The following is a 25,890-nucleotide window of genomic DNA, read 5'->3' on the forward strand; positions in this document are numbered from 1 at the left end:
TATTTTAGTGATGTTGTAGTTTGTATCATCCATCTCTCCACCAGCGGAACCCTGTAAGGATGATGTAACATGGAATGTTGTTGTATGAAAACCGCAGTTGGAGAAGGTCTGAGGGCCTTGCTGGCTGCTCCTGGTGGGGCTGTATTACTGATGTACTCTTGTTCTACAATAAATACTCTTTAAACATCTCAACAAGCCTGGAGTGATTACTGCACTCACAGGCCAGGGAGAAGCAGCGCGTGCTGACCCGGAAGTGAAACTGTTCAGGTTCTTACAGCAGAGGAAGGTGAGGAGAGGAGGGCCCGAGGGAGGGGGAACAGAGGAGGGGGGCAGAGGGGGGAGGGACAGAGGAGGAGGAGAAAGAGGAGGGGGCGAGGAGGGGGTGAGGAAGGGGAGTGGGGATAGAGGGAGAGGGGGAAATGAGGTAGGGGCAGAGGGGGGATTGGCAGTGGTGCAGGGAGGAGGGGAGTAGAGTGGGGAGGAGGGTTGCCAATAGGGGGGAGAATAGGGGGCAGAGGGGAGAGGGGCAGAGGTGGAGGGAGGAGGAGGATAGAGGGGGAAGGGGGGGGGCAGAGGGAGGAGGATAGAGGGGGAAGGAGGGGGGGCAGAGGGAGGAGGATAGAGGGGGAAGGAGGGGGGGCAGAGGGAGGAGGAGAGAGAGGAGGGGGCGAGGAGGGGGAGGAGGAAGGAGGGGGCCAGAGGGGGAGGGGGAACAGAGATGGGGGAGGAGGGGGCAGAGAGGGGGTAGAGGGGGAGGGGCAGATGTGGAAGGAGGAGGGGGCAGAGGGAGGAGGAGGGGGCAGATGGGGGCGGGGCAGAGGAAGGTGAGGAGAGGAGGGCCCGAGGGAGGGGGGGAACAGAGGAGGGGGGCAGATGAGGGGGGAAAAGGGGGAAGGGGGTAGAGGAGGGGGAGGATTGGGAGGAGGGGCAAAGGAGTGTGGAGGAAGGAGGAAGGGCCCAGGGCAGAGGTGGGAGGAGAGCCCAGAACAGAGGAGGGAGGAGGGGCTGGAGCAGAGGAGGAAGGAGTGGGAGGAGGTGAGGGACAGGAGGGGGGAGGGGCGCTGGGGCAGATGCGGGGGCAGGGGAGTGGGGCTGGGGCAGGGAAGGGGGAGGGGCTAGGGCAGAAGAGGGGGAGGAGGGGGCCAGTGGAGAAGTGTGGCTCAATGTTTAGAGCGGCAGACCCTGATGCAGAGGTCTAGCCCGGGACCAGGGTTCAATTCCCCGCCTCTGCAGGTCTTGGGCTCAAAATTCCACGGACCTGATAATTCTCGCCTCGGTGCCTATTCCAATCATGGAGTTCCACTCTGCAACTCTGGGCAATAGCTTGCTTAATCTCCACAACGGCCCCCACAACGCTAAGGATGCCTGGCCTCCACCATGGGGGTGCCCAGGAGTGGACACCTCACAGGGAAAGCCAGGATGGGTTCCACAGCGGTATTCGTACAAGCGCCTTGAGACCCTTGCGGGTGAGTAGTGCGCTATACAAGTATCAATTTACATTTTTACATTTAGTGCAGAGGGAAGAGGAGGGGCCAGGGCAGAGGGAGGAGGAGGGCCTGGGGAGGAGGGGCCGGGGCAGAAGAGGGGGGAGAAGGGCCCAGGACGGAGGGGGAGGAGGGGCTGGAGCAGAAGAGGGGGGAGCAGGGCCAGAGGCAGAGGATTGGGGAGGGGGGGAGGAGGGCCCAGGGCAGAGGAGAGAGGATGAGACTTGGGTGGACCTGGGCAGAGGTGGGGACAAGAGGAGGGAGGCGGGCTGAGGCAGAAGAGGGGGGAGGAGCCGGGGCAGAAGAAGGGCTGGGGCAGAATGGGGAGGGGCCAGGGCAAAGGAGAGGGGAAGGGGAGAGGGTGAGACTAAGGTGGGCTGGGCAGAGGTGGGGAAGAGGGGGGAGGAGTGGCTGGGGCAGAAGAGGGGGAGGAGGGCCCTGGGCAGAGGAGGGTCCCAGGCAGAGGGGGTGGAGGGGCCCAGGCAGAGGGGGAGGAGGGCCCTGGGCAGAGGAGGGTCCCAGGCAGAGGGGGTGGAGGGGCCCAGGCAGAGGGGGAGGAGGGCCCTGGGCAGAGGAGGGTCCCAGGCAGAAGGGGTGGAGGGGCCCAGGCAGAGGGGGAGGAGGGGCCTGGGGCAGAAGGGGGTAGGAGGGCCTGGGGCAGAAGGGGGAGGGGCCCAGGGAGGAGGGGCCGGGGCAGAGGAGGGAGGAGGGACCCAGGCAGAGGAGGGAGGAGGGCCCTGGCAAAGGGGGGAGGTCCCAGGGCAGAGTAGGGGGAGAGTCCCGGGTAGAGGGGGGAGGGCCCAGGGCAGAGTAGGTGGGAGGGGGGCTGGGAAGAGCGATGAGGAGGGCCGGAGGCAGAGATGGGGGGAGGTGGGGCCCGAGCAGAGGAAGGCAGAGGGGGAGGGCCTAGTTGGCGCGATATAAAACTAAAAAACAAAAACCAGTGGGTGCAGAGAGTTGAGCAGCACCAAGCCTCCTGCAGTCCTTGTTTGCAGCAGTGGTAGCACTGCATGGTGCAGCACATGAGCTCATACAGTTGTGAAGTGCATATGACTTGGGGTCAGATGCAGGGGGCAGCACTAAATGCTCACACAGTTGTACGACCCACAGTGGGGTAAGTTAGGCGTTGGATGCAGTGTGCATGCATGAGCCTCTCACACTCATCGTGCAATCCAGGAAGTGTGAATGCAGTTCTTGTAGTGCCAGCTCTCATAGTATTCCTCTCTGAAGGGGTATTTACTGAGGGGTTATCGGCCCTTGGAGTATCTTGGGGTCAAATGCACTCAGTCTCCCTCCTCCTGCCCCTCCCTCCGTTCATTTAGGGGTGTCTCATCCAAAGCTCACTGGCGGAGGTTGAACATACATCAGGGGGGCCACAGGTCAGAACAGTTGGGTCGGACAGAACTCTATAGTTTTACAAAACCAGGCGAGGACTAGCCAGTTCATCACTCCAGGCACATCCCTCCCGCCTTCACAGTCTTGTCTGCTCTGGTCATAGCTCATCAGCTCCTCCCGCATCAATCTCCGCTGCTCCAGGATGTGACTTGGAGGATCCATCATGGTCCCAGTAGGTTCCCTCACCTCTATCAGCGGGAGGCCTGCACTACCATGATAAGGTTGGGAGCTGGCATGCTTTTCTTTCTGTTCCCCTGGTTGCTTCTCTTTCGGTTCCCCGGGGGGCTTTTCTTTCGGTTCCCCTGGGTGCCTTTCGTACTGTTCACCCAAGTGCATCTCTTTCAGTTCCACAGGTGCTTCTCTTTCGGTTCCCCTTGGTGCTTCTCTTTTGGTTCCCCCGGGTGCTTCTCTTTTGGTTCCCCAGGGTGCTTCTCTTTCGGTTCCCCTTGGTGCTTCTCTTTTGTTTCCCCTTGGTGCTTCTCTTTTGTTTCCCCAGGTGCTTCTCTTTCACCCAAGTGCATCTCTTTCAGTTCCACAGGTGCTTCTCTTTCAGTTCCCCTTGGTCCTTCTCTTTCAGTTCCCCTGGTTGCTTCTCTTTCGATTTCCCGGGTGCTTCTCTTTCATTTCCCCTGGGTGCTTCTCGTACTGTTCACCCAAGTGCATCTCTTTCAGTTCCACAGGTGCTTCTCTTTCGGTTCCCCTTGGTGCTTCTCTTTTGGTTCCCCCGGTGCTTCTCTTTTGTTTCCCCCGGGTGCATCTCTTTCAGTTCCCCAGGTGCTTCTCTTTCGGTTCCTCTTGGTGCTTCTCTTTTGTTTCCCCTTGGTGCTTCTCTTTTGTTTCCCCAGGTGCTTCTCTTTCATTTCCCCTGGGTGCTTCTCGTACTGTTCCCCCAAGTGCATCTCTTTCAGTTCCCCAGGTGCTTCTCTTTCGGTTCCCCTTGGTGCTTCTCTTTTGGTTCCCCCGGTGCTTCTCTTTTGTTTCTCCCGGGTGCATCTCTTTCAGTTCCCCAGGTGCTTCTCTTTCGGTTCCCCTTGGTGCTTCTCTTTTGGTTCCCCAGGGTGCTTCTCTTTTGGTTCCCAGGGTGCTTCTCTTTTCTTCTCTTTTGGTTTCCCTGGATGCTTCTCTTTTGGTTCTCCAGGTTGATTCTCTTTCGGTCCCCCGGGGTGCTTCTCTTTCGGTTCCCAGGGGTGCGTCTCTTTCGGTTGCCCCATGTCAAAAAAGCTTGCACAAACATTGATAAAGATATTTATTTTTGAGTTTGGGTCTAGATCTTTTACTTGCAAAAACATTTTAAGTGGATATCCAGCCAGCTTGTTATTCCCATTGCAGGGAAACCTGCTATGTTTAGTGGACTAGTGCATAATATTACAATAAAAAGACATATGCATATAGCACAGGAAATTGTAGCTTTAGTTGCAGAACATTTGTTACCGTAAATATAGCCCCTTTCACCATTGGCATTCCTGCTATAGCAACGAAAAATCAAAGCACTGCTTTGAGGATTTTCACAGTCCGATCTAATAACTATCCCTTTATTTGTCTTCCTCTGCCTTGTCCATCATCAATTCTATATATGTGTAAACCTCTCCAGCTAGACAGTTACCTGTGACCCTGCTGAATAAGATAATGGGACCGGCCAGGACACAGGAGATGTACAGAGACTTAAAGAGAACAGTAGAGCGAAAGACATGAAGTAGAGGTGGAAGCGAGAGACGGAAATTATGTACAAAGATATGGGAGGTGGAGAGAGGAAAAGAATATAGAAAAATGTGAGGTAGCCGGATGGAAAGATGAAGAGTGGTAGAAAGAGGAAGATGTAAAAGAGAGGTAGAGAAATAGGTAGAGTTTAGGGAGAAGGTAATGTAGAGAGACAGAAGAGGACGGTTTTCCAAGGGGGGGTGAAGAGAGAGGCAATGTAGATAAAAGGTGAATTAGAGAGAGGTACAAGCAGCAAGAAGTAGACGATGCACAATAGAGAGTGCAAAATGAGAAGGGATAGAGCACAACATTTTAGGTTACAAGAGTAGAGAGGGGTGAAGTGTAGAAAGAGGAATCCACTGTAGAGCGAAACAAGGAATTTGAAAACATATATGAACTGGAGAAAGATAGATGATGTTAAAATGGAGATATCGAGTTGTGGGAAAATTAAAGAGGAAAAGACAGTTAGGTAGAGCGATCCGGACAGATAAAGTTTGAGAGAGATAGTTGAGATGGAGGGGGTGAGGTCCAGAGAATGATGTGTGTTTGAGTGAAAGAGCGAGTGATGGAGAGAGAAAGAGAGAATAGTTAATGGTTGAGGTAGAGCAATTGAGGTAGCCAGCAAGTAGTAAGATATTTCGAGATGTGAAGGAAAGGGAACAGAGGTAGAGGGTGAGAAAGGGAGTTTGAGAGATTAGGTAGTAAATTAATAATTAGTTAAGTCTAAAATATATTCAGTGAGTGAGGGGTTGGTGGGGCGAGAGAGAAATGAGCTAGAGAGCAGTGGAGAAGGTGAGGCATGGAAAGGGATGAGAGAGAAGGCGAGGGAGGTAATTTAGTAGGACATGGAGAGAGGATGGAAGTGACGTAAAGCTGGAGATGAGTTTGAGTGAGAAGTGAAATGGAAGGAGGAGAGAAACAGGGATGTAATAGAGAAACAAAATAAGTGTGGTACAGAGATAGGGATGAGGTAGAGGGAGTTGAGTAAGAGAGCGGGGATTAAGAGTGATATAGCTGTAGGTACAGAGACTAAAGAGAGAGAGAGGCAAGGGCATGAGAGAGAGGTATACAAAGGGTGAAAAGAGTGACATATATTGGATGAGAGGTGAGGTAGGTGAGGTGAGGTAGATGAAGCTGAGCTAAAGATTTCAGAGATAAAAGAGAGGGTGGAGGTACACAGAGAAGTATAGATATGTTAAGCAGGACGGTGAGGTGAAGTACGGAGAGAGTGATAAAACACACTCATTTCACTGTAATTGTCACTAGCTGCTGGATATTGTGAGGGTTAAGACTAGGCAGATGAAACATGCAAAAGAGAATGTGAGGTTTAATGCTGGGCAGACCAAGCATGCACAAGAAAATGTGAGGGTTAAGTCTGGGCAGACCACGCATGCACAAGAGAATGTGAGGGCTGAGGCTGGGCAGATCAACCATGCACAAGAGAATGTGAGGGTTGAGGCCGGGCATACCACGCATGCACAAGAGAATGTGAGGATTGAGGCTTGGCAGACCAAGCATGCACCAGAGAATGTGAGGGTTGAGGCTGGGCAGATCAACCATGCACAAGAGAATGTGAGGGTTGAGGCCGGGCATACCACGCATGCACAAGAGAATGTGAGGGTTGAGGCTTGGCGGACCAAGCATGCACTAGAGAATGGGAGGTTTAAGTCTGGGCAGACCAAGCATGCACAAGGGAATGTGAGGTTTGAGGCTGCGTAGACCACGCATGCACAGGAGAATATGAGGGTTGAAGCTGGGCAGACTAAGCATGCACAAGAAAATGTGAGGGTTAGGGCTGGGCACACCAAGCATGCACTAGAGAATGTGAGGGTTGAGGCTGGGCAGACCAAGCATGCACAAGAGAATGTGAGGGTTGAGGCTGGGAAGACCACGCATGTACAAGAGAATGTGAGGGTTAAGGCTGAGCAGACCAAGCATGCACGCTACTGAGCAGATTTATTATTTTTTAGTGCAACACAGTGCACCAATTAGTTGGAGCACGATGATGTGCGAGGGGGAGAAAGCAGCCCTGAGCCAGATTTATGAAACACTGCACGCTGCTGCTCACTGCCCCAGCACAAGTACACAGTCTACCTAGTGCCACGCAAAACCTTTTCAACGTAGGACAGAGGTGTGTGTGCTGTCCAGCATAGGATTCATACTGGGAACACACCATTCCAGTACAAAATCCTATACATAAAGTAATCCTTACACACTCCACAGGTTGTGTTTGTGCTGTGAAATGCAGCGCACATGCAATGGGTGGAGTGTTTGAAGAAGTGACAAAGTTTCTCTTTGTTATCACCCGCTTCGGTGGCTTTTTTAACATAAAATTCACAGATCCTCAGTACTCTCACAATGTGATATTGAAGCCTTGTACATTTTTCCATATTTCCGCGCGTTGCTAATATATGAAGTATCGCGTGTCCATGGAGGTGATAGAAAGGAGGAGTTTATTTCCTTACAGAATGCTCCACCCACAGATCTGCTTCCTCCTGAGATACTGACACCTTCCAACTCCCTCAGCAGCATTCCACATTGGGTGTTGCCTCAGAGACTCTGGGATGTCACAGCTCTGTTGCAGAGGCTGCAAGAACTTTGTGTGAAGAGTGAGCCGTGATTATTTGGGGAGTTGCATGTCATTGTGCAGATCTGTACCCGCCTTCTGCTCGCCCTGTTTATAGAACTCTGGGAGTAGGTGATGGCTGTGAATGGCTTAAATGAGCCTAATGTTCTGTGACTAAATGTATGGAAGTGATTTGTGTGTGTGTATGTGATTGTTTGTGTGACTGGTCGTCTTGGGTGGATAAATTATATATGAGTCTGAAAGCGACTGATCAGTCTGATAAAAACATTTGTTTCTTTCTAATGTGTACGTGTTTGTGCCTGGAGTACAATCTGTGTATGAATTGTGTTTCATGAAATGTGTGTGCACAGCAGAGCTGAATGCCTGTGTAATTGTGTGTCTTTGTGCAGCATTGTGTGGAACTGAAGATTTTTGATGTGTTTGAGAGACATCTGGTGTGTTACATTAATCCATTTATAAATGAGGTGTGAGGCTGTACAAGAAGAGTTGGAGTTTGTGTCACATCTGTGAGTATACAGTTGAATGGAGTTTTTAAAGAGCAATTTTGTTTTGTATGCGTGTGTGTTGCAAACATTTTGTGTGTGTGTTGCAAGCATTTTGCCAAAGACAAGCCTGTCTGCTCCCAGGCATGCCTAGCCGCATCCCCTCGGACCAGGAGTCAGGTAGTATACTCAAAATGTTGCATATTCAGCATGAGATCTATTGTCTTTCAGGTACAGAGATTTTAGTATCTCCCCCATGCTTGTCTCAACTTTAGAAGCGAATGGCGTGTATGCCAGCCACACATATAGAGTAATCTGGTACTCAACAGCCCTCACTGCGGACAAACAAACAATAAGACTCTTCTACATCCTCAGATTGAGGAGTCGTTAAAAGCGGCTTAACTAAACCCACCCTCCCTAGGCAAAGATAAGGTCGAAATACTAAAATTATTAGAATCTCCTAAGCCGGATATCCTGTTCTTAACTGAAACCTGGTTGTCAGAGGAATCTACTCCAGATCTCCAGAAGCCATACCCGAAGATAACCAAAAGAGAACGAGCTCAGAGAAAGGAGGTGAGATAGCAGCAATTATTCACCAGTGGATCCGCACATCTCTGAAACAAATAACTCAAATTGAAGTGGTAGATCTGCTTCCTCATCTCAATTTTATTGATGACTTCAACTCGGTCCCTAAAGATAATGCATTTGCTGAATGAATAATGTTGAGTTTACACCAACACATTACATGCTCATCTCCCAATAAAACAAAATCCCTTAGATCTGATCTGGGCGTATAATTTGGATCAATCCAATATAATCATCCCTCCTTGCATATGGTCCAATCAGTATTTGATCAGCGTTTGTATTCCAGTAGATTTTTCTAACTTGATCCACAAGCAGCAAATAAAACCATACACACATGGCGACACATTAATACAGAGCCAGTGTTATCAACTCTCTCACAATTCCACCCCCACCACTCTTCCCATCAATTGAAAACATTCTCTCCAAAGAAAAATAATCCACTCTGTGGCTCAGACAGGCTAGTTATAAACCGCACCAGACCAGTACCCTGGTACAAGAAGGCGAAACCTGCATTGCTTCGACACTGGCGGGAAAGGGATGATAAAGAGAAAAAAATCACATTGAAAATTGAGTTTGCAGAATATAAAGGCAAAATCATGCATGCAAATTCCTCTTAATAGGAAAATAATAAAAATTATTTTTTTATATCCTGAATGATTTGTCGCCCCCAGATGAAATGAGAACTTCCCTGACTCCTATTAGAGGCATTCTGTGACAATCTAAATACTTAACAAAAAAATTCTTCAAAGATTGCATAAACAAATACAACAGCAGTAATTCTGTAGTCAAATCAAATCAAAACAAGCTTTATTCGATTTTAGGCATGTACAATCATAAAAGCAGTCAATTAAAAACATCTCCTCTCACTTCTAAAAATACAATGGTAAACATAAATATGTACAAGTTCATAAAACAGTTCATTTACTGTAGCTATTTCTAGTTAGTCAACATAAAAATAACACATCCCATATATTTTCTGTTAAACCTCTAAGCATCTAAAATGTTCCTTGCGCTCAGTATGCTTTTTACCCACCATCGTTCCAATGCGATAATAGTTATCCAACATCTGTAAATACAAATGAGCTGGATGGCATTGTCTCCATCCCCCCTGTTTTAATAGAGTTTTAATCCATCTACGTCGTTCATTTACATAAAATTTACAGAATAGGGTTACATGGATAGTTGTTTATGGAGAGATATTATCGCAGGGGCACGGGCATTATTCCCTTGACCAATTGTTCATGTCTGGGTGACTATTCAAACGATGGGAGGTCCCAAATCTAAAACATGTTATCACGTTCCTATGGTATCCCCCTATACAGCACAATAGATACGGTTGGATGTTATACGTTATAGTAATTATTTGGTGCTGAACCACCATACGTTTATTCATTTCCAGAGCTAACCTGTTCTCTTCCAGGAAAGTCATACAAGCTTTTTTGAATTCCTTCCGATGTATGGAATTCATTGCTTCAGGTAGGCAAAAATATTCTGGATTCTCAATATCTTGCATAAAGTTTTTTACGTATTTTAGCCAAGTAATCTTGCTGGCATGGTCTAATTTCATTGCGTGAGTTATGATTTCCTTATTTAGGCATGTGCTGGTGGAGTTCTAAATTCTATGCCAGAGCAGCACAGGTTGTACCTTGATTAAGTCTGAGATGTATGATACACCTAACTCGCTGTGGCAGATAAAAACTGGGGTGCTGGTGGGAACTGTCAATATAAATCTTAAAGCGTTTTCGACATGTTGGATTGGTGCACAATCATGAAATTCCCATATACCCGCGCCCAAAGGTTGCTATGCTCATGCATTTAGCCTGGTAGATTTTCAGGAGAATTTCGGGCGGCCTTTTGCACAGTTTTTCGTAAAATGAATTCAGGCCGCAGTAGACTTCATAAACAAAAGGCTCCTAGTCTTGATCACTTGAGCCCAAGACCCAGTACAGTTAAATAGGACACCCAGATATGTAAAATAGTTAATAGGTTCCACCCTGCTCCCTGAAGCTTGAAAGCTTCTACACTTTTGTCTCCCTCTCCCACAAGTCATTATAAAGCTTTTCTTTGCATTCATTTTCAAACCCAGGTTGTCCATAACACTAGTATAAAAAGTAAGACCCCCATGTAAACCAATCTGTGTACATGCCATAAGTAACGCATCATCAGTGTGGAGAAGGGAGACTATCGGACGCTTATTTACATATGACGGGTCCCTAGCGTTTGACACCTACTCCTGTTCCAATGCGTTGGTATAAAGAGTGAACAGGAGTGGTGCCAAAACGCATCCTTGCCTCACTCCCCTCTCCACTTTGAAGAGTGCGGTACACTCTCCCTTAAGTCCATAACAAACTTTAGCTGTGGTACCAGAGTATTACTGTTTTAGAAACTGGATTAGTATTGGGTCGACCTTGAGATCACTAAGAATGCCCCACAGTTTGCTGTGTATAATGCAGTCAAATGCGGCTGTAAGGTCGACGAATGCCAAATAAAATGTCCCTGATTTAGCCTGAGTGTACTTTCCAATTAAAATACTAAGATTAAGAGCCTGCTCGTTGATTCTGAAACCAAATCTAAAACCATAGTGTACATCACTTAAAATATTATTTTCTTCTGCCCGTGTTTGCAACCGATCTAAAACAATCCTTCCTGCTACCTTCATAAGTGACTCTAAGAAGGATATCGGGCGGTAGCAGGCGCGATTTTCCCGATTCCTCCTTCTTAAAATTGTGGGACAATGATCGATTCGCAACATGTATCTATAAATCCTTTTGCACAGCATGATCATAAACCTGTGTTAATATTGGGGACCACAGCTGCGGAATTGACCTAAATACATTAATTGGTACCCCATCCAGGCCTGGGGCCTTGCCACTCTTGCTTGCATTTGTGGCCATGGTTACATCTTCCAGCATGATATAAAAGTCAATAGGCAGAAACCCCTGGTGGTCCCCAGCCCTCTGCCCTCCCCCCTAGCCCCCCTGAGCACTAGCATGCAGTCTGTTTCCCTCTCTGTGGCATTCAGTAGGGAGTAAACATTTAAAAAGAAGTCCACCCAAGTTTTTTCATCAATTGCTACCTCAATAGAAGGCACATTGGGCTTGTTAGTAAAAAAAGGTGCGTTCACGCCCTGCCAAAATAGGGACCTGTTTTTACTCGTTGAAGCTTCTTTAATGTTCTCCCAAGCCTTCTCTTTCACTTCATTTATCCTAGTTTTTCTAGCTTCATTGTACAGCTTCCTACATTTCCTATTTTCCTCCTTATCTCTTACTTTCTTATGTAAGGCTTTTTTTTCTGATGTCAAGTCTAAAAGAACTCCACCACCTTATCCTTGTTTGAAGAAATAAACAAGCTTCATGAATTTGTGATCAAGGTTAAATCCGGGTCACTACTGACCCTTGCCCTCCAGCAGTCATGGAATCTCTGACTTCAGCAATCAATCAATCAGCATTTGTAAAGTGCACCCCTAATGGTATCTGGACGCTGAGGCTACTGTGTCTCCGTCAAAAAGCGAGGTCTTGAGCAATCCCCTGCAGAGCGTTTTCATCAATTCAGCAGCTCAAGCTTTCGTTCCAAATGTGTTTCAAAATTCTGTGGAGCTCACGATACTGAAAAACCAGGGAGAAGTCCCGGATATAACCAAGAATTATAGGGCAATACCTCTGCTCCCTTAACCTGCAACAACTATTGGTCAGAGAACTATCTTCAAGAGGTTCCAGGCTTTATAACTACACCAGCTCTCAGATAAATCTTATCAATGGAATGTCAGCCTCACCACTCCAGTCTCAAAATATGATGCAATTTGATGATTACTTGATGAGGTTGAATAAGCTAAAACCGTATGTGGACAAAACTGAGATTGTAATTCAAAAGAATAAGACCAACGTTTGGAAACAACTTTACTCACCAACAAAAATGAGATTGTTGCCGGAGCCTAAACCCACAGCTAAAAGCCTCTGACTGATAATTGATAGTAATCTTAGCAAGATCCAGCTGCTGGAGCAGTAGGATCTAAATGCAGATTTATGCTGAAACTGCTTCAGAAACTAACCCCACTCCTCCCACTTTAGACAAGAAAAGCAATAGTGGTGGCTTCAGTCCTATCTAGATCGCATTATGCCAACCGAGTATATGTAAGATTACCCAATAACACCATTCATAGACTACAAGTAATTCACAGCGACGCAGCTTGTTTATTACATCACATACCGAGGTGGGCACACGTCACACCTATATTGAAATAACAAATCCAGTCTAAGACCCTCTGTCTGAGCCCTAATGGGTTGAGAGGTCTAGCCCCTCACTTCATTGCAAGATACACCCGCAAAAAACTTACGATCGCACTTGAATTTACTTGCTATTCCGAAATTACAGAAGATCAGATCAGGTGGACGCAGCTTTGTGGTACAAGCTCCTTCCATACGGGGCTCTCTCCCGGCTAAATCCATTTGAATCTAACTTCAAGTGTTTTCCCAGAAATCTAACAGTCCACAAGCCTACTCATACCACATTCTTCCCTGGTCTGATTCGTTGTCTTCTATTTTGCATATTTCTTATTCAATTCCAAGAAACCCCTGGTTGAATATGCTCTCTTTATATGTAATGACATAACAAGCGTTTTGTAGATCCTGTAGAGGTTTGGTATGTTGGTGCGTGCTTCCGTCACTGAACTGAATATTGCAAAAGAGAGCTGTACAGTGCAAGTGAGAATGATAGAGCAGTCTTGTCTGCTAGGGTATTATAAGCCTTTCATTGCTGCAAGGCTGTTACAGTATAAATTATTTTTACAAAAGTGTGCAATTTGAGCAGACCAAGGAACACACATAGTGTTGGAAATGCATTTCAAATCAGTGCCTTTCATAATATGTGAACTAGGTTATGGATATTGTTGAATTTTAATGATTGATTTTTTTCTGGCTTTAGAAATTCGCAATTTCCTCTGATCACACTGGGGTTGGTGAGATAGGAAGGAATATTTTGGCCTAGTGGTCCTGTGATAACTTGTTGTCTTTTCTCTTTTCCTCTCCTCTGTAGACACTTGAGACTTGAAAATCAGAGTACCAGAATGGGCAGAAGACGGGCTCCAGGAAAGAAAGTGACAGCGCAGTGTTCACGTGAATCTCTCCATGACATCTCAACTTCAGGATCCCGTAATGGTGCTGAGAGGGACCAGGAGCTGGAACTGCTTCTGGATGACCTCCCCCACATTATCCTTTTATCCATGCTGGAGGAGTTGGAAGCCAAACTGGATAACTTGCTGAATGCTGTGGAGGACGTTCCTTCTAGAGTCGCTGGGCTGATTAAGAAAATCTGGATAGAAAAGGATCAAGGTTCCCTAGATAATGCTGGAGTGTCTTTGGAGATGGTCTGTCCAGTGAGCATTAGAGATTGTACTGTTAGCCGCTCTCCTGTGACACCTCAACTGGACAGGCCAGGGGATCCGAGCTTGTGTCTTCAGACAGTGTTTTCTGATGGGCATGCACCAAAGCAGGAGTGTACGCTCTCTTCTCCGACTGATGTTCAAGTGCGTCCATATGAGCCAAACCTTTGTCTACAGCCAGTGTTTCCAGATCGACGTGACCCATGGGAGGACAAGTGCTTGCAACCTGGGTTTCCAGATGTACACGAGTCGAAGCGAAACCAGCACATGCAGCCTGGGTTTCCAGATGTACACGAGTTGGAGCAGGAACAGTGCATGCAGCCTGGGTTTCCAGATGTACACGAGTCACAGCAGGATCAGTGCATGCAGCCTGGGTTTCCAGATGTACACGAGTTGGAGCAGGAACAGTGCATGCAATCTGGGTTTCCAGATGGAAATGTACTACAGCTGGATTGTACTCTAGCCAGATGCTCTCAGATGGATCCTCCAGGCAGATCACTGGAGGCAAACCTGTGTCTTCACTCAGAATTTGTTCTTGGCCAGGCACCAGAGCAAGACCAGAGCATACAGTCAGCGTTCCCAGAAGAGAGAGAACCAGATGGGCACCTGAAGCAAGAACCATCCCCATTGTCTGCTAATAGCTGGGACCAGCAACCAAACCTCTGCCCACACCCAGTATTTCCTGAAGGACACGAACCACAGCAAAACCACCGTATACAACCCGCGCTGCCAGATGGGAAGGAACATGATGATCCCTTAGAGGAAGGATTGATGTGTTTTGATTTCCAAGATCCCCAGGAGAACCGCAGCCTACAACCTGTGTCACCTGATGGGATGTCATCAGACGAACACATAGAGTCTGGGCTATTGTCATTGGATGAGTTGGGGTCACAACAAACCCAGCGCCTACAGCAACACCTATGCTTGAAGCAGGAACGTGCTTATGTGCAGGATTCAAACATGAACTACGAGCTGGAATCTATGCACCCTGAAGCACGGAAACGAGAGCAGAAAGACGAGCTAGAACAGACCTGTGCAGATGCACCGGGTTCAGATCAGAACACGGTGGAACCACTGCACACTGCTGCACTGGATCGAGAGAGAGATTCAGTGCTTCCTGAAGCACAAAAATCTGATCAGAACAACACGGTGGAACCACTGCACACTGCTGCACTGGATCGAGAGAGAGATTTGGTGCTTCCTGAAGCACAAAAAACAGATCAGAACAACACGGTGGAACCACTGCACACTGCTGCACTGGATCGAGAGAGAGAATTGGTGCTTCCTGAAGCACAAAAAACAGATCAGAACAACACGGTGGAACAACTGCACACTGCTACACTGGTTCGAGAGAGAGAATCGGTGCTTCCTGAAGCAGAAAAAACAGATCAGAACAACACGGTGGAACCACTGCACACTGCTGCACGGGATCGAGAGAGAGAATCGGTGCTTCCTGAAGCACAAAAAACAGATCAGAACAACACGGTGGAACAACTGCACACTGCTGCACTGGTTCGAGAGAGAGAATCGGTGCTTCCTGAAGCACAAAAAACAGATCAGAACAACACAGTGGAACCACTACACACTGCTGCACTGGATCAAGAGAGAGAATCAGTGTTTCCTGAAGCACAAAAAAACAATCAGAACAACACGGTGGAACCACTGCACACTGAGGAGCAGGATTCAAATCAGAACTGCAAGCTAGAACCAGCTTGTACTGATGCACAAGGTTCAGATCCGAGCTACATACTCCAACCACTCCATCCTGAATCACAGCATCAACATCAGAATTGCAAGGCAGAACTGCTCTGTCCTGAAGAGCGGGGTCAGCCTGTGCCCCCATCATGCCTAGAACTGGACACAATTACTGCAGATGAAGACGCCTCCTCAGACTCAATGGAGACAGGACCATCACAGTCACCTTTATTGCCGTCCAGAGCCACCCCAGGTATGTGTTTCACTATAAATGGACACGCGGAAGGAAAACTAACACATGTAACCTCTTTAGAATGCATATGGGCAGATTTTAGTAAGTCTCCGAGGGGATTAATATGGTTTGGGTGGGTGGAACCCCCTGAGAGATACTGACCCCCAGAGTACAGAGGGTGCAGATGTGTCCCTGCACTCTTCTCTGGTTCCACACAGGACTGCATCCTTCCTGTGCAGAAAGAGGCCTGGTAATGTGACTCTGCATGTGACAAATAGGCCAGTACCTCTCGTCCTTCCTTATTCGGCCCTTATTCCAGGCTGAGGAATTGGAAATAGCGCTATTCATGGGAGGAATTACTGGCTGAAATCAAACTTAATAGTCTGATGCAAGTGATGGGGTGTTCATTGAGAATAGCAGACATGCGCAGTCTAGAGAGGGAACTGTTTCCTGTTGCACAATTACAGTGGGTAAAACGCAGTCATCTCCAGTTCCTGATATAAAAATGCTAGCCTTTATTCAGCCTCAACAGCAGAGCCCACCAGGGATGTTGTTGTCACAGCAGGGTTCTCCAGGAGTGCACAACTTCTCATGATAGACAGATACACAAAGTGATTTGTTATGTGTCACTGGTGAGTTCACCCTCCCAACCTCTAGCTCAGTCCCAAGTGTGTTATGAATTGTTTTATGCGCAGACAAAAGTAGCGATGATCTCCCTACAGCAACATCCTGCCTTTAGCAAACTCTTTAAGTATGTAAAATCTCATCGCATCATGAGGTAGGGTTTGCACACCCGTAGTGCGAGTTATGGATTGTGGTTCTAACTAGAACTTGCATATTGCAGTGGTTTGATCAGTTTTAAGTTTTAACTATAAATGCACTTCACCCTTGTTTTTTAAGCAAATTTATTTTTTATTTTTTTAAAGATCCATTAAGGTGTTATAACAAAACCAACTATAATTTCACTTTAACCTTATTCAGTGAAAATATATTAGGGATAAAGTACCTCCGGCCACACATTATAAGAATATTGCATGTCAGCGAGGAGTTCCATAACTATATAGAGGAACGAGGCCGAAGGCAGAGTAATTTATAAGGTTATGTGACTCCGAGGTGACTTCCAGTAATCTTATAATGTGCGCCAGGTGGTACTTTACCTTTCCTCTATCTAAGGAGTTGAATAAATAAGCTTGTTCTCTCTGCTTGTCACAGTAAGCTAGCAAAATAGAGCAGAAGAAAGAAAATCAACATTCCATGTGTTGCTTTAAACAGCTGCTTCAATTATGTTTTGTTAGACCTAGCATCATTGGTGTGGGTCTCCCTTCCTCTTTTCGCTTCCTATCTTTTATGTTGGCTGGATTTAGATGCTCTGGGCACCGTACCACTGCTAATCACTTGTGCCACAGCACAAATGCTCCCTGTGTAAAGATGACTGTATGAATTAGGATAACCATAATGCCTAGGTCTGTGTAGCATGTTCTAATAGCGAGTTACCCTCCATTTCACTGTTACCATCGTTCTCATAGGCCAGAATGGGCAGGTTGACGATTACCTTCTGTAATCCTATCTAACCCCCAGAACCTGATAGGAACTTCAAGTTTGATATGTTTATGCTCAGGACATTGAGATACACCTTTTCGTAAGAACCATTTATATATCCCATGTTCGAAAATGGCTCTTCTGGAAATGTTGGTGTTTTCTTGCCTAAGCTTTCCTGTAGGCTTTGCTAGTATATGTATTGGCCATCTGGTTTTGGAGCAGCAGGGCCAGCTGGGTCAGACCTGGCTGGAGAGTTCAAGTTCAAGTTCAGAGATTTGTATAGCGCACTACTCACCCAGAGGGTCTCAAGGCGCTTGAGGGAGGGTGGGTGATTTACTTATCGAATAGCCAGGTTTTTAGTTGCTTTCTGAAGGAGAGGTGGTTCTGTGTGAGGCGGAGGTGGGTGGGGAGAGAATTCCAGGTTTTGGCCGCTAAGTAGGAGAAGGATCTTCCCCCCATGGTGGATCTATGGATGCGCGGAATTGAGGCGAGGGCTTGATTGGACGATCATAGTTGGCGGGTGGGTGTGTAGAAGGACAGTCGTGTGTTGAGGCATTCGGTCCTAGGTCGTAGAGGGCCTTGTGTGCGTGGGTGAGGAGACGGAACATTATTCTCTTGTTGATGGGGAGCCAGTGGAGGTCTTTCAGGTGACCGGAAATGTGAGCTTGACGGGGGATGTCCAGTATGAGTCTGGCTGAGACGTTTTGGATGCGTTGGAGTTTTTTCTGTAGTTTGGCTGTGGTTCCGGCATAAAGGGTATTTCCGTAATCCAGTCGGCTTGTGACCAGTGCGTGGGTGACTGTCTTTCTTGTTTTGGTGGGGATCCAACTGAAGATTTTTTTGAGCATGCGTAGGATGTTGAAGCACGATGATGAGACGGCGTTGACTTGTCTGGTCATCGAGAGGGAGGAGTCTAGGATGAAGCCCAGGTTACGTGCGTGATCTGTAGGTATGGGTGCTGTACCAAGGCCGGTGGCCACCATGAGTCGTCAAAGGCAGAGGGTGAGGATCCTAAGATGAGGACTTCCGTTTTGTCTGAGTTTAGTTTTAAACGGCTGTTCTTCATCCATTCGGCTACTTCTTTCATTCCTTCGTGTAAATTGGTTTTGGCGGTGTTTGGGTCTTTGGTGAGGGAGAGGATCAGCTGGGTGTCGTCTGCGTAGGAGATGGTGTTGATGATGTGTTGTCGCGCGATGGATGCGAGGGGACTCATGTAAACGTTGAAGAGGGTGGGACTGAGTGATGATCCTTGTGGTACGCCGCAGATGACTTCGGTGGCCTCTGATTTGAATGGGGGGAGGCGGACTCTCTGGTAAGACTCTCTGAGAGAGAGATCGGTATTCAGAGCATGGGGAGGGGTGACTCTTTGATCTGAGCAAGGCCGTGCCTGCAAGGTGAATTGATGGCTCCACCTCCCCCCCCCACACTGTGCGTCTGATAGGAGACCCCCGCATTCTGAAAGGGCAAGATGTCGCCTCATAAACCAAGTTCTCCCCGACCCCACCGAACTGGTTCTGACTGGATTGAGTGATTTGTGGCTTTAGAAAACAAAGACTTTTTAGGTATAAAACACTGCCCCGGAACCTTGTCCAGGTGTGTTCCTTCTGGATGTCAAGACGAAACTCTGTCCGAGTGAACAGAGGAAAGGGCTTTTGAAACTTTCACCAAGCTTGCTGAAGAAAATACTCCAGGGCCTGAATCGAGGGCGCCTCCTGCCGAAGTCTCAGGGACATTAGACTTCACCCCGTCAGCCGTCGGAATTCCTGTGTGAGGAATTCTGCTTGCAATCCGGAGTCTCTAGTTCTACTGTGAGGAACGCGGACTGGGAACCTTTGCTGAATCAGTGTGGGGCACTGCAGCTAAGCGAGAGCTGCCGCAACTGAGAGCCTGCCTGAATTTGAACCTCCGGAACCTTTGCTAAATCTATGTGGGCCGCTGCAGCTTAGAGAGAGCTGTCACCGCTGAGAGCCTGCCTGAATATGAACCTTCGGAACCTTCGCTGAATCTGTGTGGGCCGCTGCAGCTAACAGAGAGCTGTAGCCGCTGAGTGCCCACCGTTGTGCCAGCCTGGTCGAGACCATCCTTCATCCTGTGGGCCGCCGTAGCTAAGAGGGAGCTGCTGCCGCTGAGTGCCCTCACCTTTGGCAACTTTGTATTACTGTGATTCGTCCTGTGGGCCACCGCAGCTAAGAGAGAGCTGCTGCCGCTGAATGCCCGCACCTTTGCCAACTTTGTATCACCGTGATTCGTCCTGTGGGCCGCCGCAGCTAAGAGAGAGCTGCTGTCGCTGAGTGTCCGCACCTTTGCCAGCTTTGTATCATCGTGATTCCTCCTGTGGGCCTCCGCAGCTAACAGAGAGCTGCTGCCGCTGAGTGACCGCACCTTTGCCAATTTTGTATCACTGTGATTCGTCCTATGTGTCGCCGCAGCTAAGAGAGAGCTGCTGCAGCTGAGTGCCCACACCGTTGCCAACTTTGCATCATCGTGATTCTTCCTGTGCGCCGCCGCAGCTAAGACAGAGCTGCTGCCGCTGAGTGCCCTCACCTTTGCCAACTTTGCATCATCATGATTCGTCCTGAGGGCCGCTGCAGCTAAGAGAGAGCTACTGCCGCTGAGTGCCCGCAATTTTGCCAACTTTGCATCATTGGGATCTGTCCTGTGGGCCGCCGCATTTGAGAGAGAGCTGCTGCTGCTGAGCGCCCGCACCTTTGCCAACGTTGCCTCATCGTGACTTGTCCTGTGGGCCGTTGCAGCTAAGGAGGAGCTGCCGCCGCTGTGTGCCCGCATCTTGCTCACCATTGTCGAGGATTTATATAATTGCTTTGGAAGCCAGATTGGGAGTTGTTCAGGACATGGTTCGCTTAGATGAACTTGGAGAGTTGGATGTTGAGGGCCTTTTCGATGACCTTGGCAAGGGAGGGGAGGGGAGGAGGGAGATAGGTCTGAGGTACTGGAGGTCTGTCGGGTCTGCAAATGGCTTATTCAGTAGGGGGGTTGATCTTGGCGTGTTTTCAGGCGGCAGGGAAGGTGGCCGTTTTGATGGCGCAGTTGATGGTGCTGCGGCTGCTCAATGGAAGATGTGATACGGGGAAGGATCCAGTGGGGCTCTGGAGTGGATGCTTGAGTGTGTCATCTGTGGTGAGTGGAGTCCAGTTGAGCATGATATGTTGGGGTAAGGCCTTGTTGTATGCGGTGGTGGCAGGCATTGTAGCAGGGTATTGGGTGTCAAAGCTGTCGTAGTTCTGCCTGATCTTGTGGTGAAGAATGTGCTGAGTTTGTTGCAGAGGTCTTAGGGAGGGTGAAACATCTGTGGTCTCGCTGTTGGGCCTGAAGAACTCCTTGACGATGGCAAAGACTTCTGTGTTGTTGTGTGCATAGGCGTTGATTCTGTCTTTGATGGCCGTTTTCTTTGTGGTTTTAAGGAGAAGGTGGTGTGCGTTTACATCGGTTTGCTTGGGTTTCTGGCAATTTGTTGTGCCTCTATCTCTTCTCGAGTTGTCTGCTGGTACGTTTGGACTTGTGGAGGGCTGAAGTGAACCAGGTGGCTTTCTTGAAGTTTTGCCTGCCTGGTGTCTTCTTCAGGGGTGCTGGTGTGTCGGCTCAGTTGGAGATCCATTGATGACGGTTGTGTGCTGCAGTGTTGGCATCTGCTGGTGGTGCGGTCATGCTGAGAAAGTTGACAAGAAGTTCTTCGGTGGCCTTGTTTCAGCTACAACAGATGGGGCAGAGGGGGGTGAGGGTGTTGGTGAACAGTGGGAATGGCTAAGTGCACACAGTGCGGGTTGATCAGGAAGAGTTTGGTGGTGTGGCTGTAGGTGTGGTTCCCACTGATGGAGAAGATGAGGTCTAGCGTGTGTCTGGCTGTATGGGTCTATGTAGTGACTAGCTGCTTGAGTCCGATGTTGGCGAGGTTCTCCAGTAGGGAGTCGGTGTTTTGGTCACTGGGGTTGTCCAAGTGAAAGTGGAGGTCTCCGAGTAGGATGTAATCGGTGGATGCTAGAGCCTGGTGTGAGATGAGGTCTACGATGGCTTCGTTGAAGGTCGGGTGGGGGCTGGGGGTCTTGTAGATTAGGGAGCCACGGAGGGTGGTGTTGGGGTTTCTCTGGATCTGGAAGGGGAGGTGTTCCATGGTAGTCATTGAGTCATTCGAGTAAGTGGTCAGTTGGTGGGTGTTCTTGCAGATGATGGCTTTGCCTTCTCCTGCTCGGTTGACGCTGTATTTGCGGGTGATTTTGTAGCCGCAGGGGATCGCAGTGGCATCACTGATTTTTAAGTCCAACTTTTTGTGCCTTCAGTGGGCATTATCAATAAAGTATGATTGTGAGGTATACCCCCTTTACCCTAAGTAGTGCACTGAGAAATGTAAAGAAATTCAATATTTTTAATCTTGCAAGGAAATTATGGCTTTTTTTAACATGTGTTCCAGAGAGTGTCAGTAGTGGGAAAGTTTGCAGATTCGACATCAGTATTCATCCTATGTGCCCGTGTAATTCCCAATCTTTATTCAGGCCCTTGACTTCCTCGGTACCCAGCTCTGTATTAGATCTTAAATTGATTCTTTTCAATTTCTTCTCTTGATCACCTCCTCTGATATAAGGCCAAAGAAACCGAGCGCGTCTACAATGATATCATGGCATTTTACAAAATCTCCAGACACTGATGAATTTAAGTCTGCCTGTTTGATGCCTCTCATGTGCTCCATCACTTGCCAATGGGGAACATCAAGTTGGCCGCATATTGTTTTCTGTGTGTGCATTCTTTCACATAAATATACACAGAAATCTGTGCTACAGGTTATGAATTGATTGCTTTTCCTTCCTGTTATGCAGAATAACCTCCTTTATTTTGACACCAGATTTGCAAGCCATACATTTCCCTCATTTTTGAAACCTTTTAGATTAGATGACCCCTTTCTTTCATTGGACTATCTATATAGCTATGGGCTTGTTGGTCATTTAAGGATCGGGCTTTACGGTATGTGATGGAGGGATGTGAGGTAATATCGTGTCCAATCACCTGATCAGCTTTTAATATTTTCCAATGTTTAGAATTTGTCTTGCTGCTGTGTACCTCGTATTGTATGTAGTGATGAACCTTACGGTAATATCAGGTCTCTCCTTTGGTGTCTCTGATTTAAAAGTAGTTTATTCATGTTCTGGGTTCTCGCTTGGCTGCTGGCCGCTTACTTTTTTCTTCCTTCTCATACACTTCTAGGCTATCACAGTTTCTATGGATCCGTAGCATTTCACCATAGGGGATACTTTCTATCAGTTTCTGTGGATGCACGCTATTCACAACTCCCTGCTTTTTCCTTTCTATGTTGGTTTGTGACCATGTGTGCTTCTGTAGCTCCGTATGGATAGCCAGATAATTTATAGATTTATTTCTTATCTAATGAGTGAATTTTCGGTTGAGATCAGTTTTTGTCTGTCTCCGGAGTAATCTTTTAGACTTTTCCCTACTTCCGTCCCACAGCAGGGAAAGGTCATCTATATACCGGATCCAAATCAGCGCATGGTTTGTCATGTTTTCATTCTGTGATGTCCAGACCACCTGTTATGTGCCCGGGTTAGGCCCATGTAGCGCAGTGTCTCATTTCATATATTGTGCCTATTTTTTACAGTAACATTTCTGCTGTGACCTTTTGCACATATTTGCATGCACAACAATTTTGGATTGGTTTCTCTGACACTACTTTGTTTACACATCTAGCTTCGCACAACATTATCACGAGGCCTCAAATGCTAAGTATAAGGCCTCTTGACGCACTATGTACAAATATCGTATCTTCATCCACAGGGTGAGAGGGATATCTACATATCTATAACATTGTCTAACCAATACGTACATCACAAAGATGGTTTCTATTATAAATAATGAGCATCCCAATAGATTAGTAGAGGAGGCGCTACAGCTGACATACAGGCTGAGACTTCACTATGCAGCGGGCTGGCATCTCCGTGAGGGGAGTTCAGTTTGTAACCAATTTGTGGTCTGCATTCTCTCCTGTCATGTCCCTTAGTGGGGATTCTTGGCTTCACACCCACACACACTCTAGATGCACGCAGAGTAGGGGGTGCATAGTAGGAGTCCGCCTGATTACTGCCTTGTTTATATGCCTGCATATATACACTGTTTTAACACCATGGTAGAACTATATCTACTATTTACGTGCTTGTAATCGCTTTCAGCTGCTTCAGTCTACTGATTATTGCAGCTTATGTATTCTATACAAGAGTAACGTTGGTTCAATAAATATATTAAAAACGTCCCTCTGTGTTTTCTCTGTATATTTCTCTGAGAGCAAGTAAGCTTGAGTGACTGAGCGAAAGGTTCTGTTCTGTTTCCACGATCCCTGAGGGGTCAGGGTTGACCCGTTCAGAGGTTGCCAGAAACCACTCGCTTCCTGGTAAGGTTAGGGAGTCTTATGTTGGCACTAAGAGCTAGCTGGTCTCTAGGCCAACTCATCCTGCGGAGGCGCCCAGAGCCAGTCTAGGCACTAATCCAAAGTTTATGTTGTCCAACAAATGCGCAAGTCCTACGTATTAGTGGGAACTACACGACACACCTGTTCCTTCCACCATACCACAAATACATTTGCATAGCTTGAAAAACAGGTGCCGATTGCTGTCCCTGAGATTTTCTGTAATATCTATTGTTAAATATGAGAATATTGTTATTTAGGCAAAAGTCATGGTCCTAAGCATCCATGTATAGTCATATGGAGATATTGGTCTATTGTAAAAAGCATGTTCGTAGGCTCTTAGACCTTGCGTGTGTTGTATACATAATTAGCAAGATCACATCCTAGGTAATTGTCAAATATAATTGTCTCCTGTGTATATCTTTTGTAGAAAATAATTCTCTCTATCTATACAATATGATTGGAGGCTCTCCACAAGAATTTAACAGCAGTACCTGCCTCCAGCCATACTCGTGTGTCCCACGGTTGGTCATAGCGCTGGTTGTCGCCTCCCACCTCCCATGGTAGCAAGGGGGTGGTAGGCATTTCACACACTTCCGGTTCCACTAGGAGCGGTTAGCGCTCTAGTGGATCCACACAGGGCTATATAGGCAGAGCGCCGGGGGAGCTCGCTGCGGGAAGGAGACGGTGGCAGTGTCTCCAACCCGCTTGCCGGTTTGCCTCGCCTCACAAGGTTCTTAAAGATCGTGATACTAATGGTATCATTTTAAAAGGAATTGTGGTATCATTTTAAAAGGATTTGCATTGTAACTTAAAGTGTGTATTTTTAAAATTGAAGCGCATTTCTCGCACTCACTTAACAGCAGTACCTGCCTCCAGCCATACTCGTGTGTCCCACGGTTGGTCATAGCGCTGGTTGTCGCCTCCCACCTCCCATGGTAGCAAGGGGGTGGTAGGCATTTGACACACTTCCGGTTCCACTAGGAGTGGTTAGCGCTCTAGTGGATCCACACAGGGCTATATAGCCCTCGCGCCTTCCCGTGCGCGCAGCGATCGCGCGCAGCCCCTCCTAAGACCCGCCAAAGAGCTGCCCGTCTGCGCCCATCCCCGACAGGACGGGGCACAGGGGCCATGGACACTGCCTCTTCTCTAACAGGTACGCGGAAACAACATATTACATATTCTGCTCAATCCCTATTAGACTTAAAGCCGTCTTCTGTATGCAGCACTAAAATACCATGGCATACAGTTGAGGGAGGCTTCTCATGTCTAGAGTGTCGTCGTCGAACACTCAGCAGTAACACTCAGTCTGAAGTAGGAACTCCTATAGATGGGCTGAAGTGTTTCCTTCTAAATGTGCGTTCCCTGCCCAAACATCAGCATCAAGTCTGGGATCTAGTAAATACTATCCAGCCGGACATATGTTTTGTCACCGAAACATGGATGAAGCCCCATACAATTACAGCTGTAACAATGGGGATCCCAATAGGATATAAGTTCAAACACTTAGCCAGAGAAGTGAAGATAGGCGGTGGCCTAGCGATAATACACAAAGACGATATAAAGGTCACTATACTTGCACAACATCAAAGTTTACAACTAGAAATCATGTTTTTTAAATTTGACCTAACCAGCCACACCTCCTGGAAAGGTGCTCTGGTTTATCGTCCTCCAGGACCGAACCCTGAGTTCCCACTCATTCTTCAAGAGCTGCTAGCTCCCCGACTTAAATCCAACAAAGATTTTATCCTCTTAGGGGATTTTAATATCCATGTAGACCAACCAACATTACCTGAATCCCATTCCCTTATCATGGACTTATCAAACCTAGGTCTAGAATTACAAAACAACGGACCCACACATAGGGGTGGCCATACGTTGGACCTAGTCCTTTCCTACTGTACCAAGCTCACCTGTTTCCCAGCAAGAGAGATTCTATGGACAGACCACTTCCTTTTAGAATTTTAACTTTTGACTCTCAAGAGACCCACCAATAAAGCGCCATCTCCTCCCACCTGGCGCCGTCAATGGCATAAAATGTCCTTAAATAATCTACAGGAAATTTGGGTACAACCCACCATACTAACAGCAGATACAGTAGACATAGCATTGGCCAAACTCACTGACTCAATCAAGCGAGCCATTGATATTTTGGCCCCTTTAAAATTATATAAAGAGCATCCCTCTTCTAAGTAAGAAAGCTGGTACACACAGGAGCTAAGGGAAGAAAAGCAGAAATGTAGGCGAGCAGAGAAAAAATGGAGGAAAAATAAGACTGAGGAGACTCGAGCGGTTTTTCTTCATGCTCAACTAAAATACTATAAAAACATTAAGCAGGCTAGGAAAAACCGCCTACTGCAACAGCTAGTAGAAGCGGGTAACTGTCCCAAGG

At 47.5% G+C, this 25,890-nt stretch overlaps 1 protein-coding gene across 1 annotated transcript in view; it reads left to right on the plus strand.

Moving 5' to 3' along the window:
• Positions 1 to 225: 225 nt before the first annotated feature.
• Positions 226 to 25,890, plus strand: part of LOC144760140 (uncharacterized) — a 42,947-nt gene continuing 17,282 nt past the window's right edge. The window contains exons 1-2 of the mRNA XM_078646519.1: positions 226 to 286; positions 13,263 to 15,556. Coding sequence (XP_078502645.1) covers positions 13,294 to 15,556 — 2,263 coding nt within the window. The 5' untranslated portion in view covers positions 226 to 286; positions 13,263 to 13,293. The remainder of the gene's footprint in view (positions 287 to 13,262; positions 15,557 to 25,890) is intronic.

The sequence above is a fragment of the Lissotriton helveticus genome, chromosome 1_1 (genome assembly GCF_964261635.1).
Source record: "Lissotriton helveticus chromosome 1_1, aLisHel1.1, whole genome shotgun sequence".
In the NCBI taxonomy this organism is placed as follows: Eukaryota; Metazoa; Chordata; class Amphibia; order Caudata; family Salamandridae; genus Lissotriton; species Lissotriton helveticus.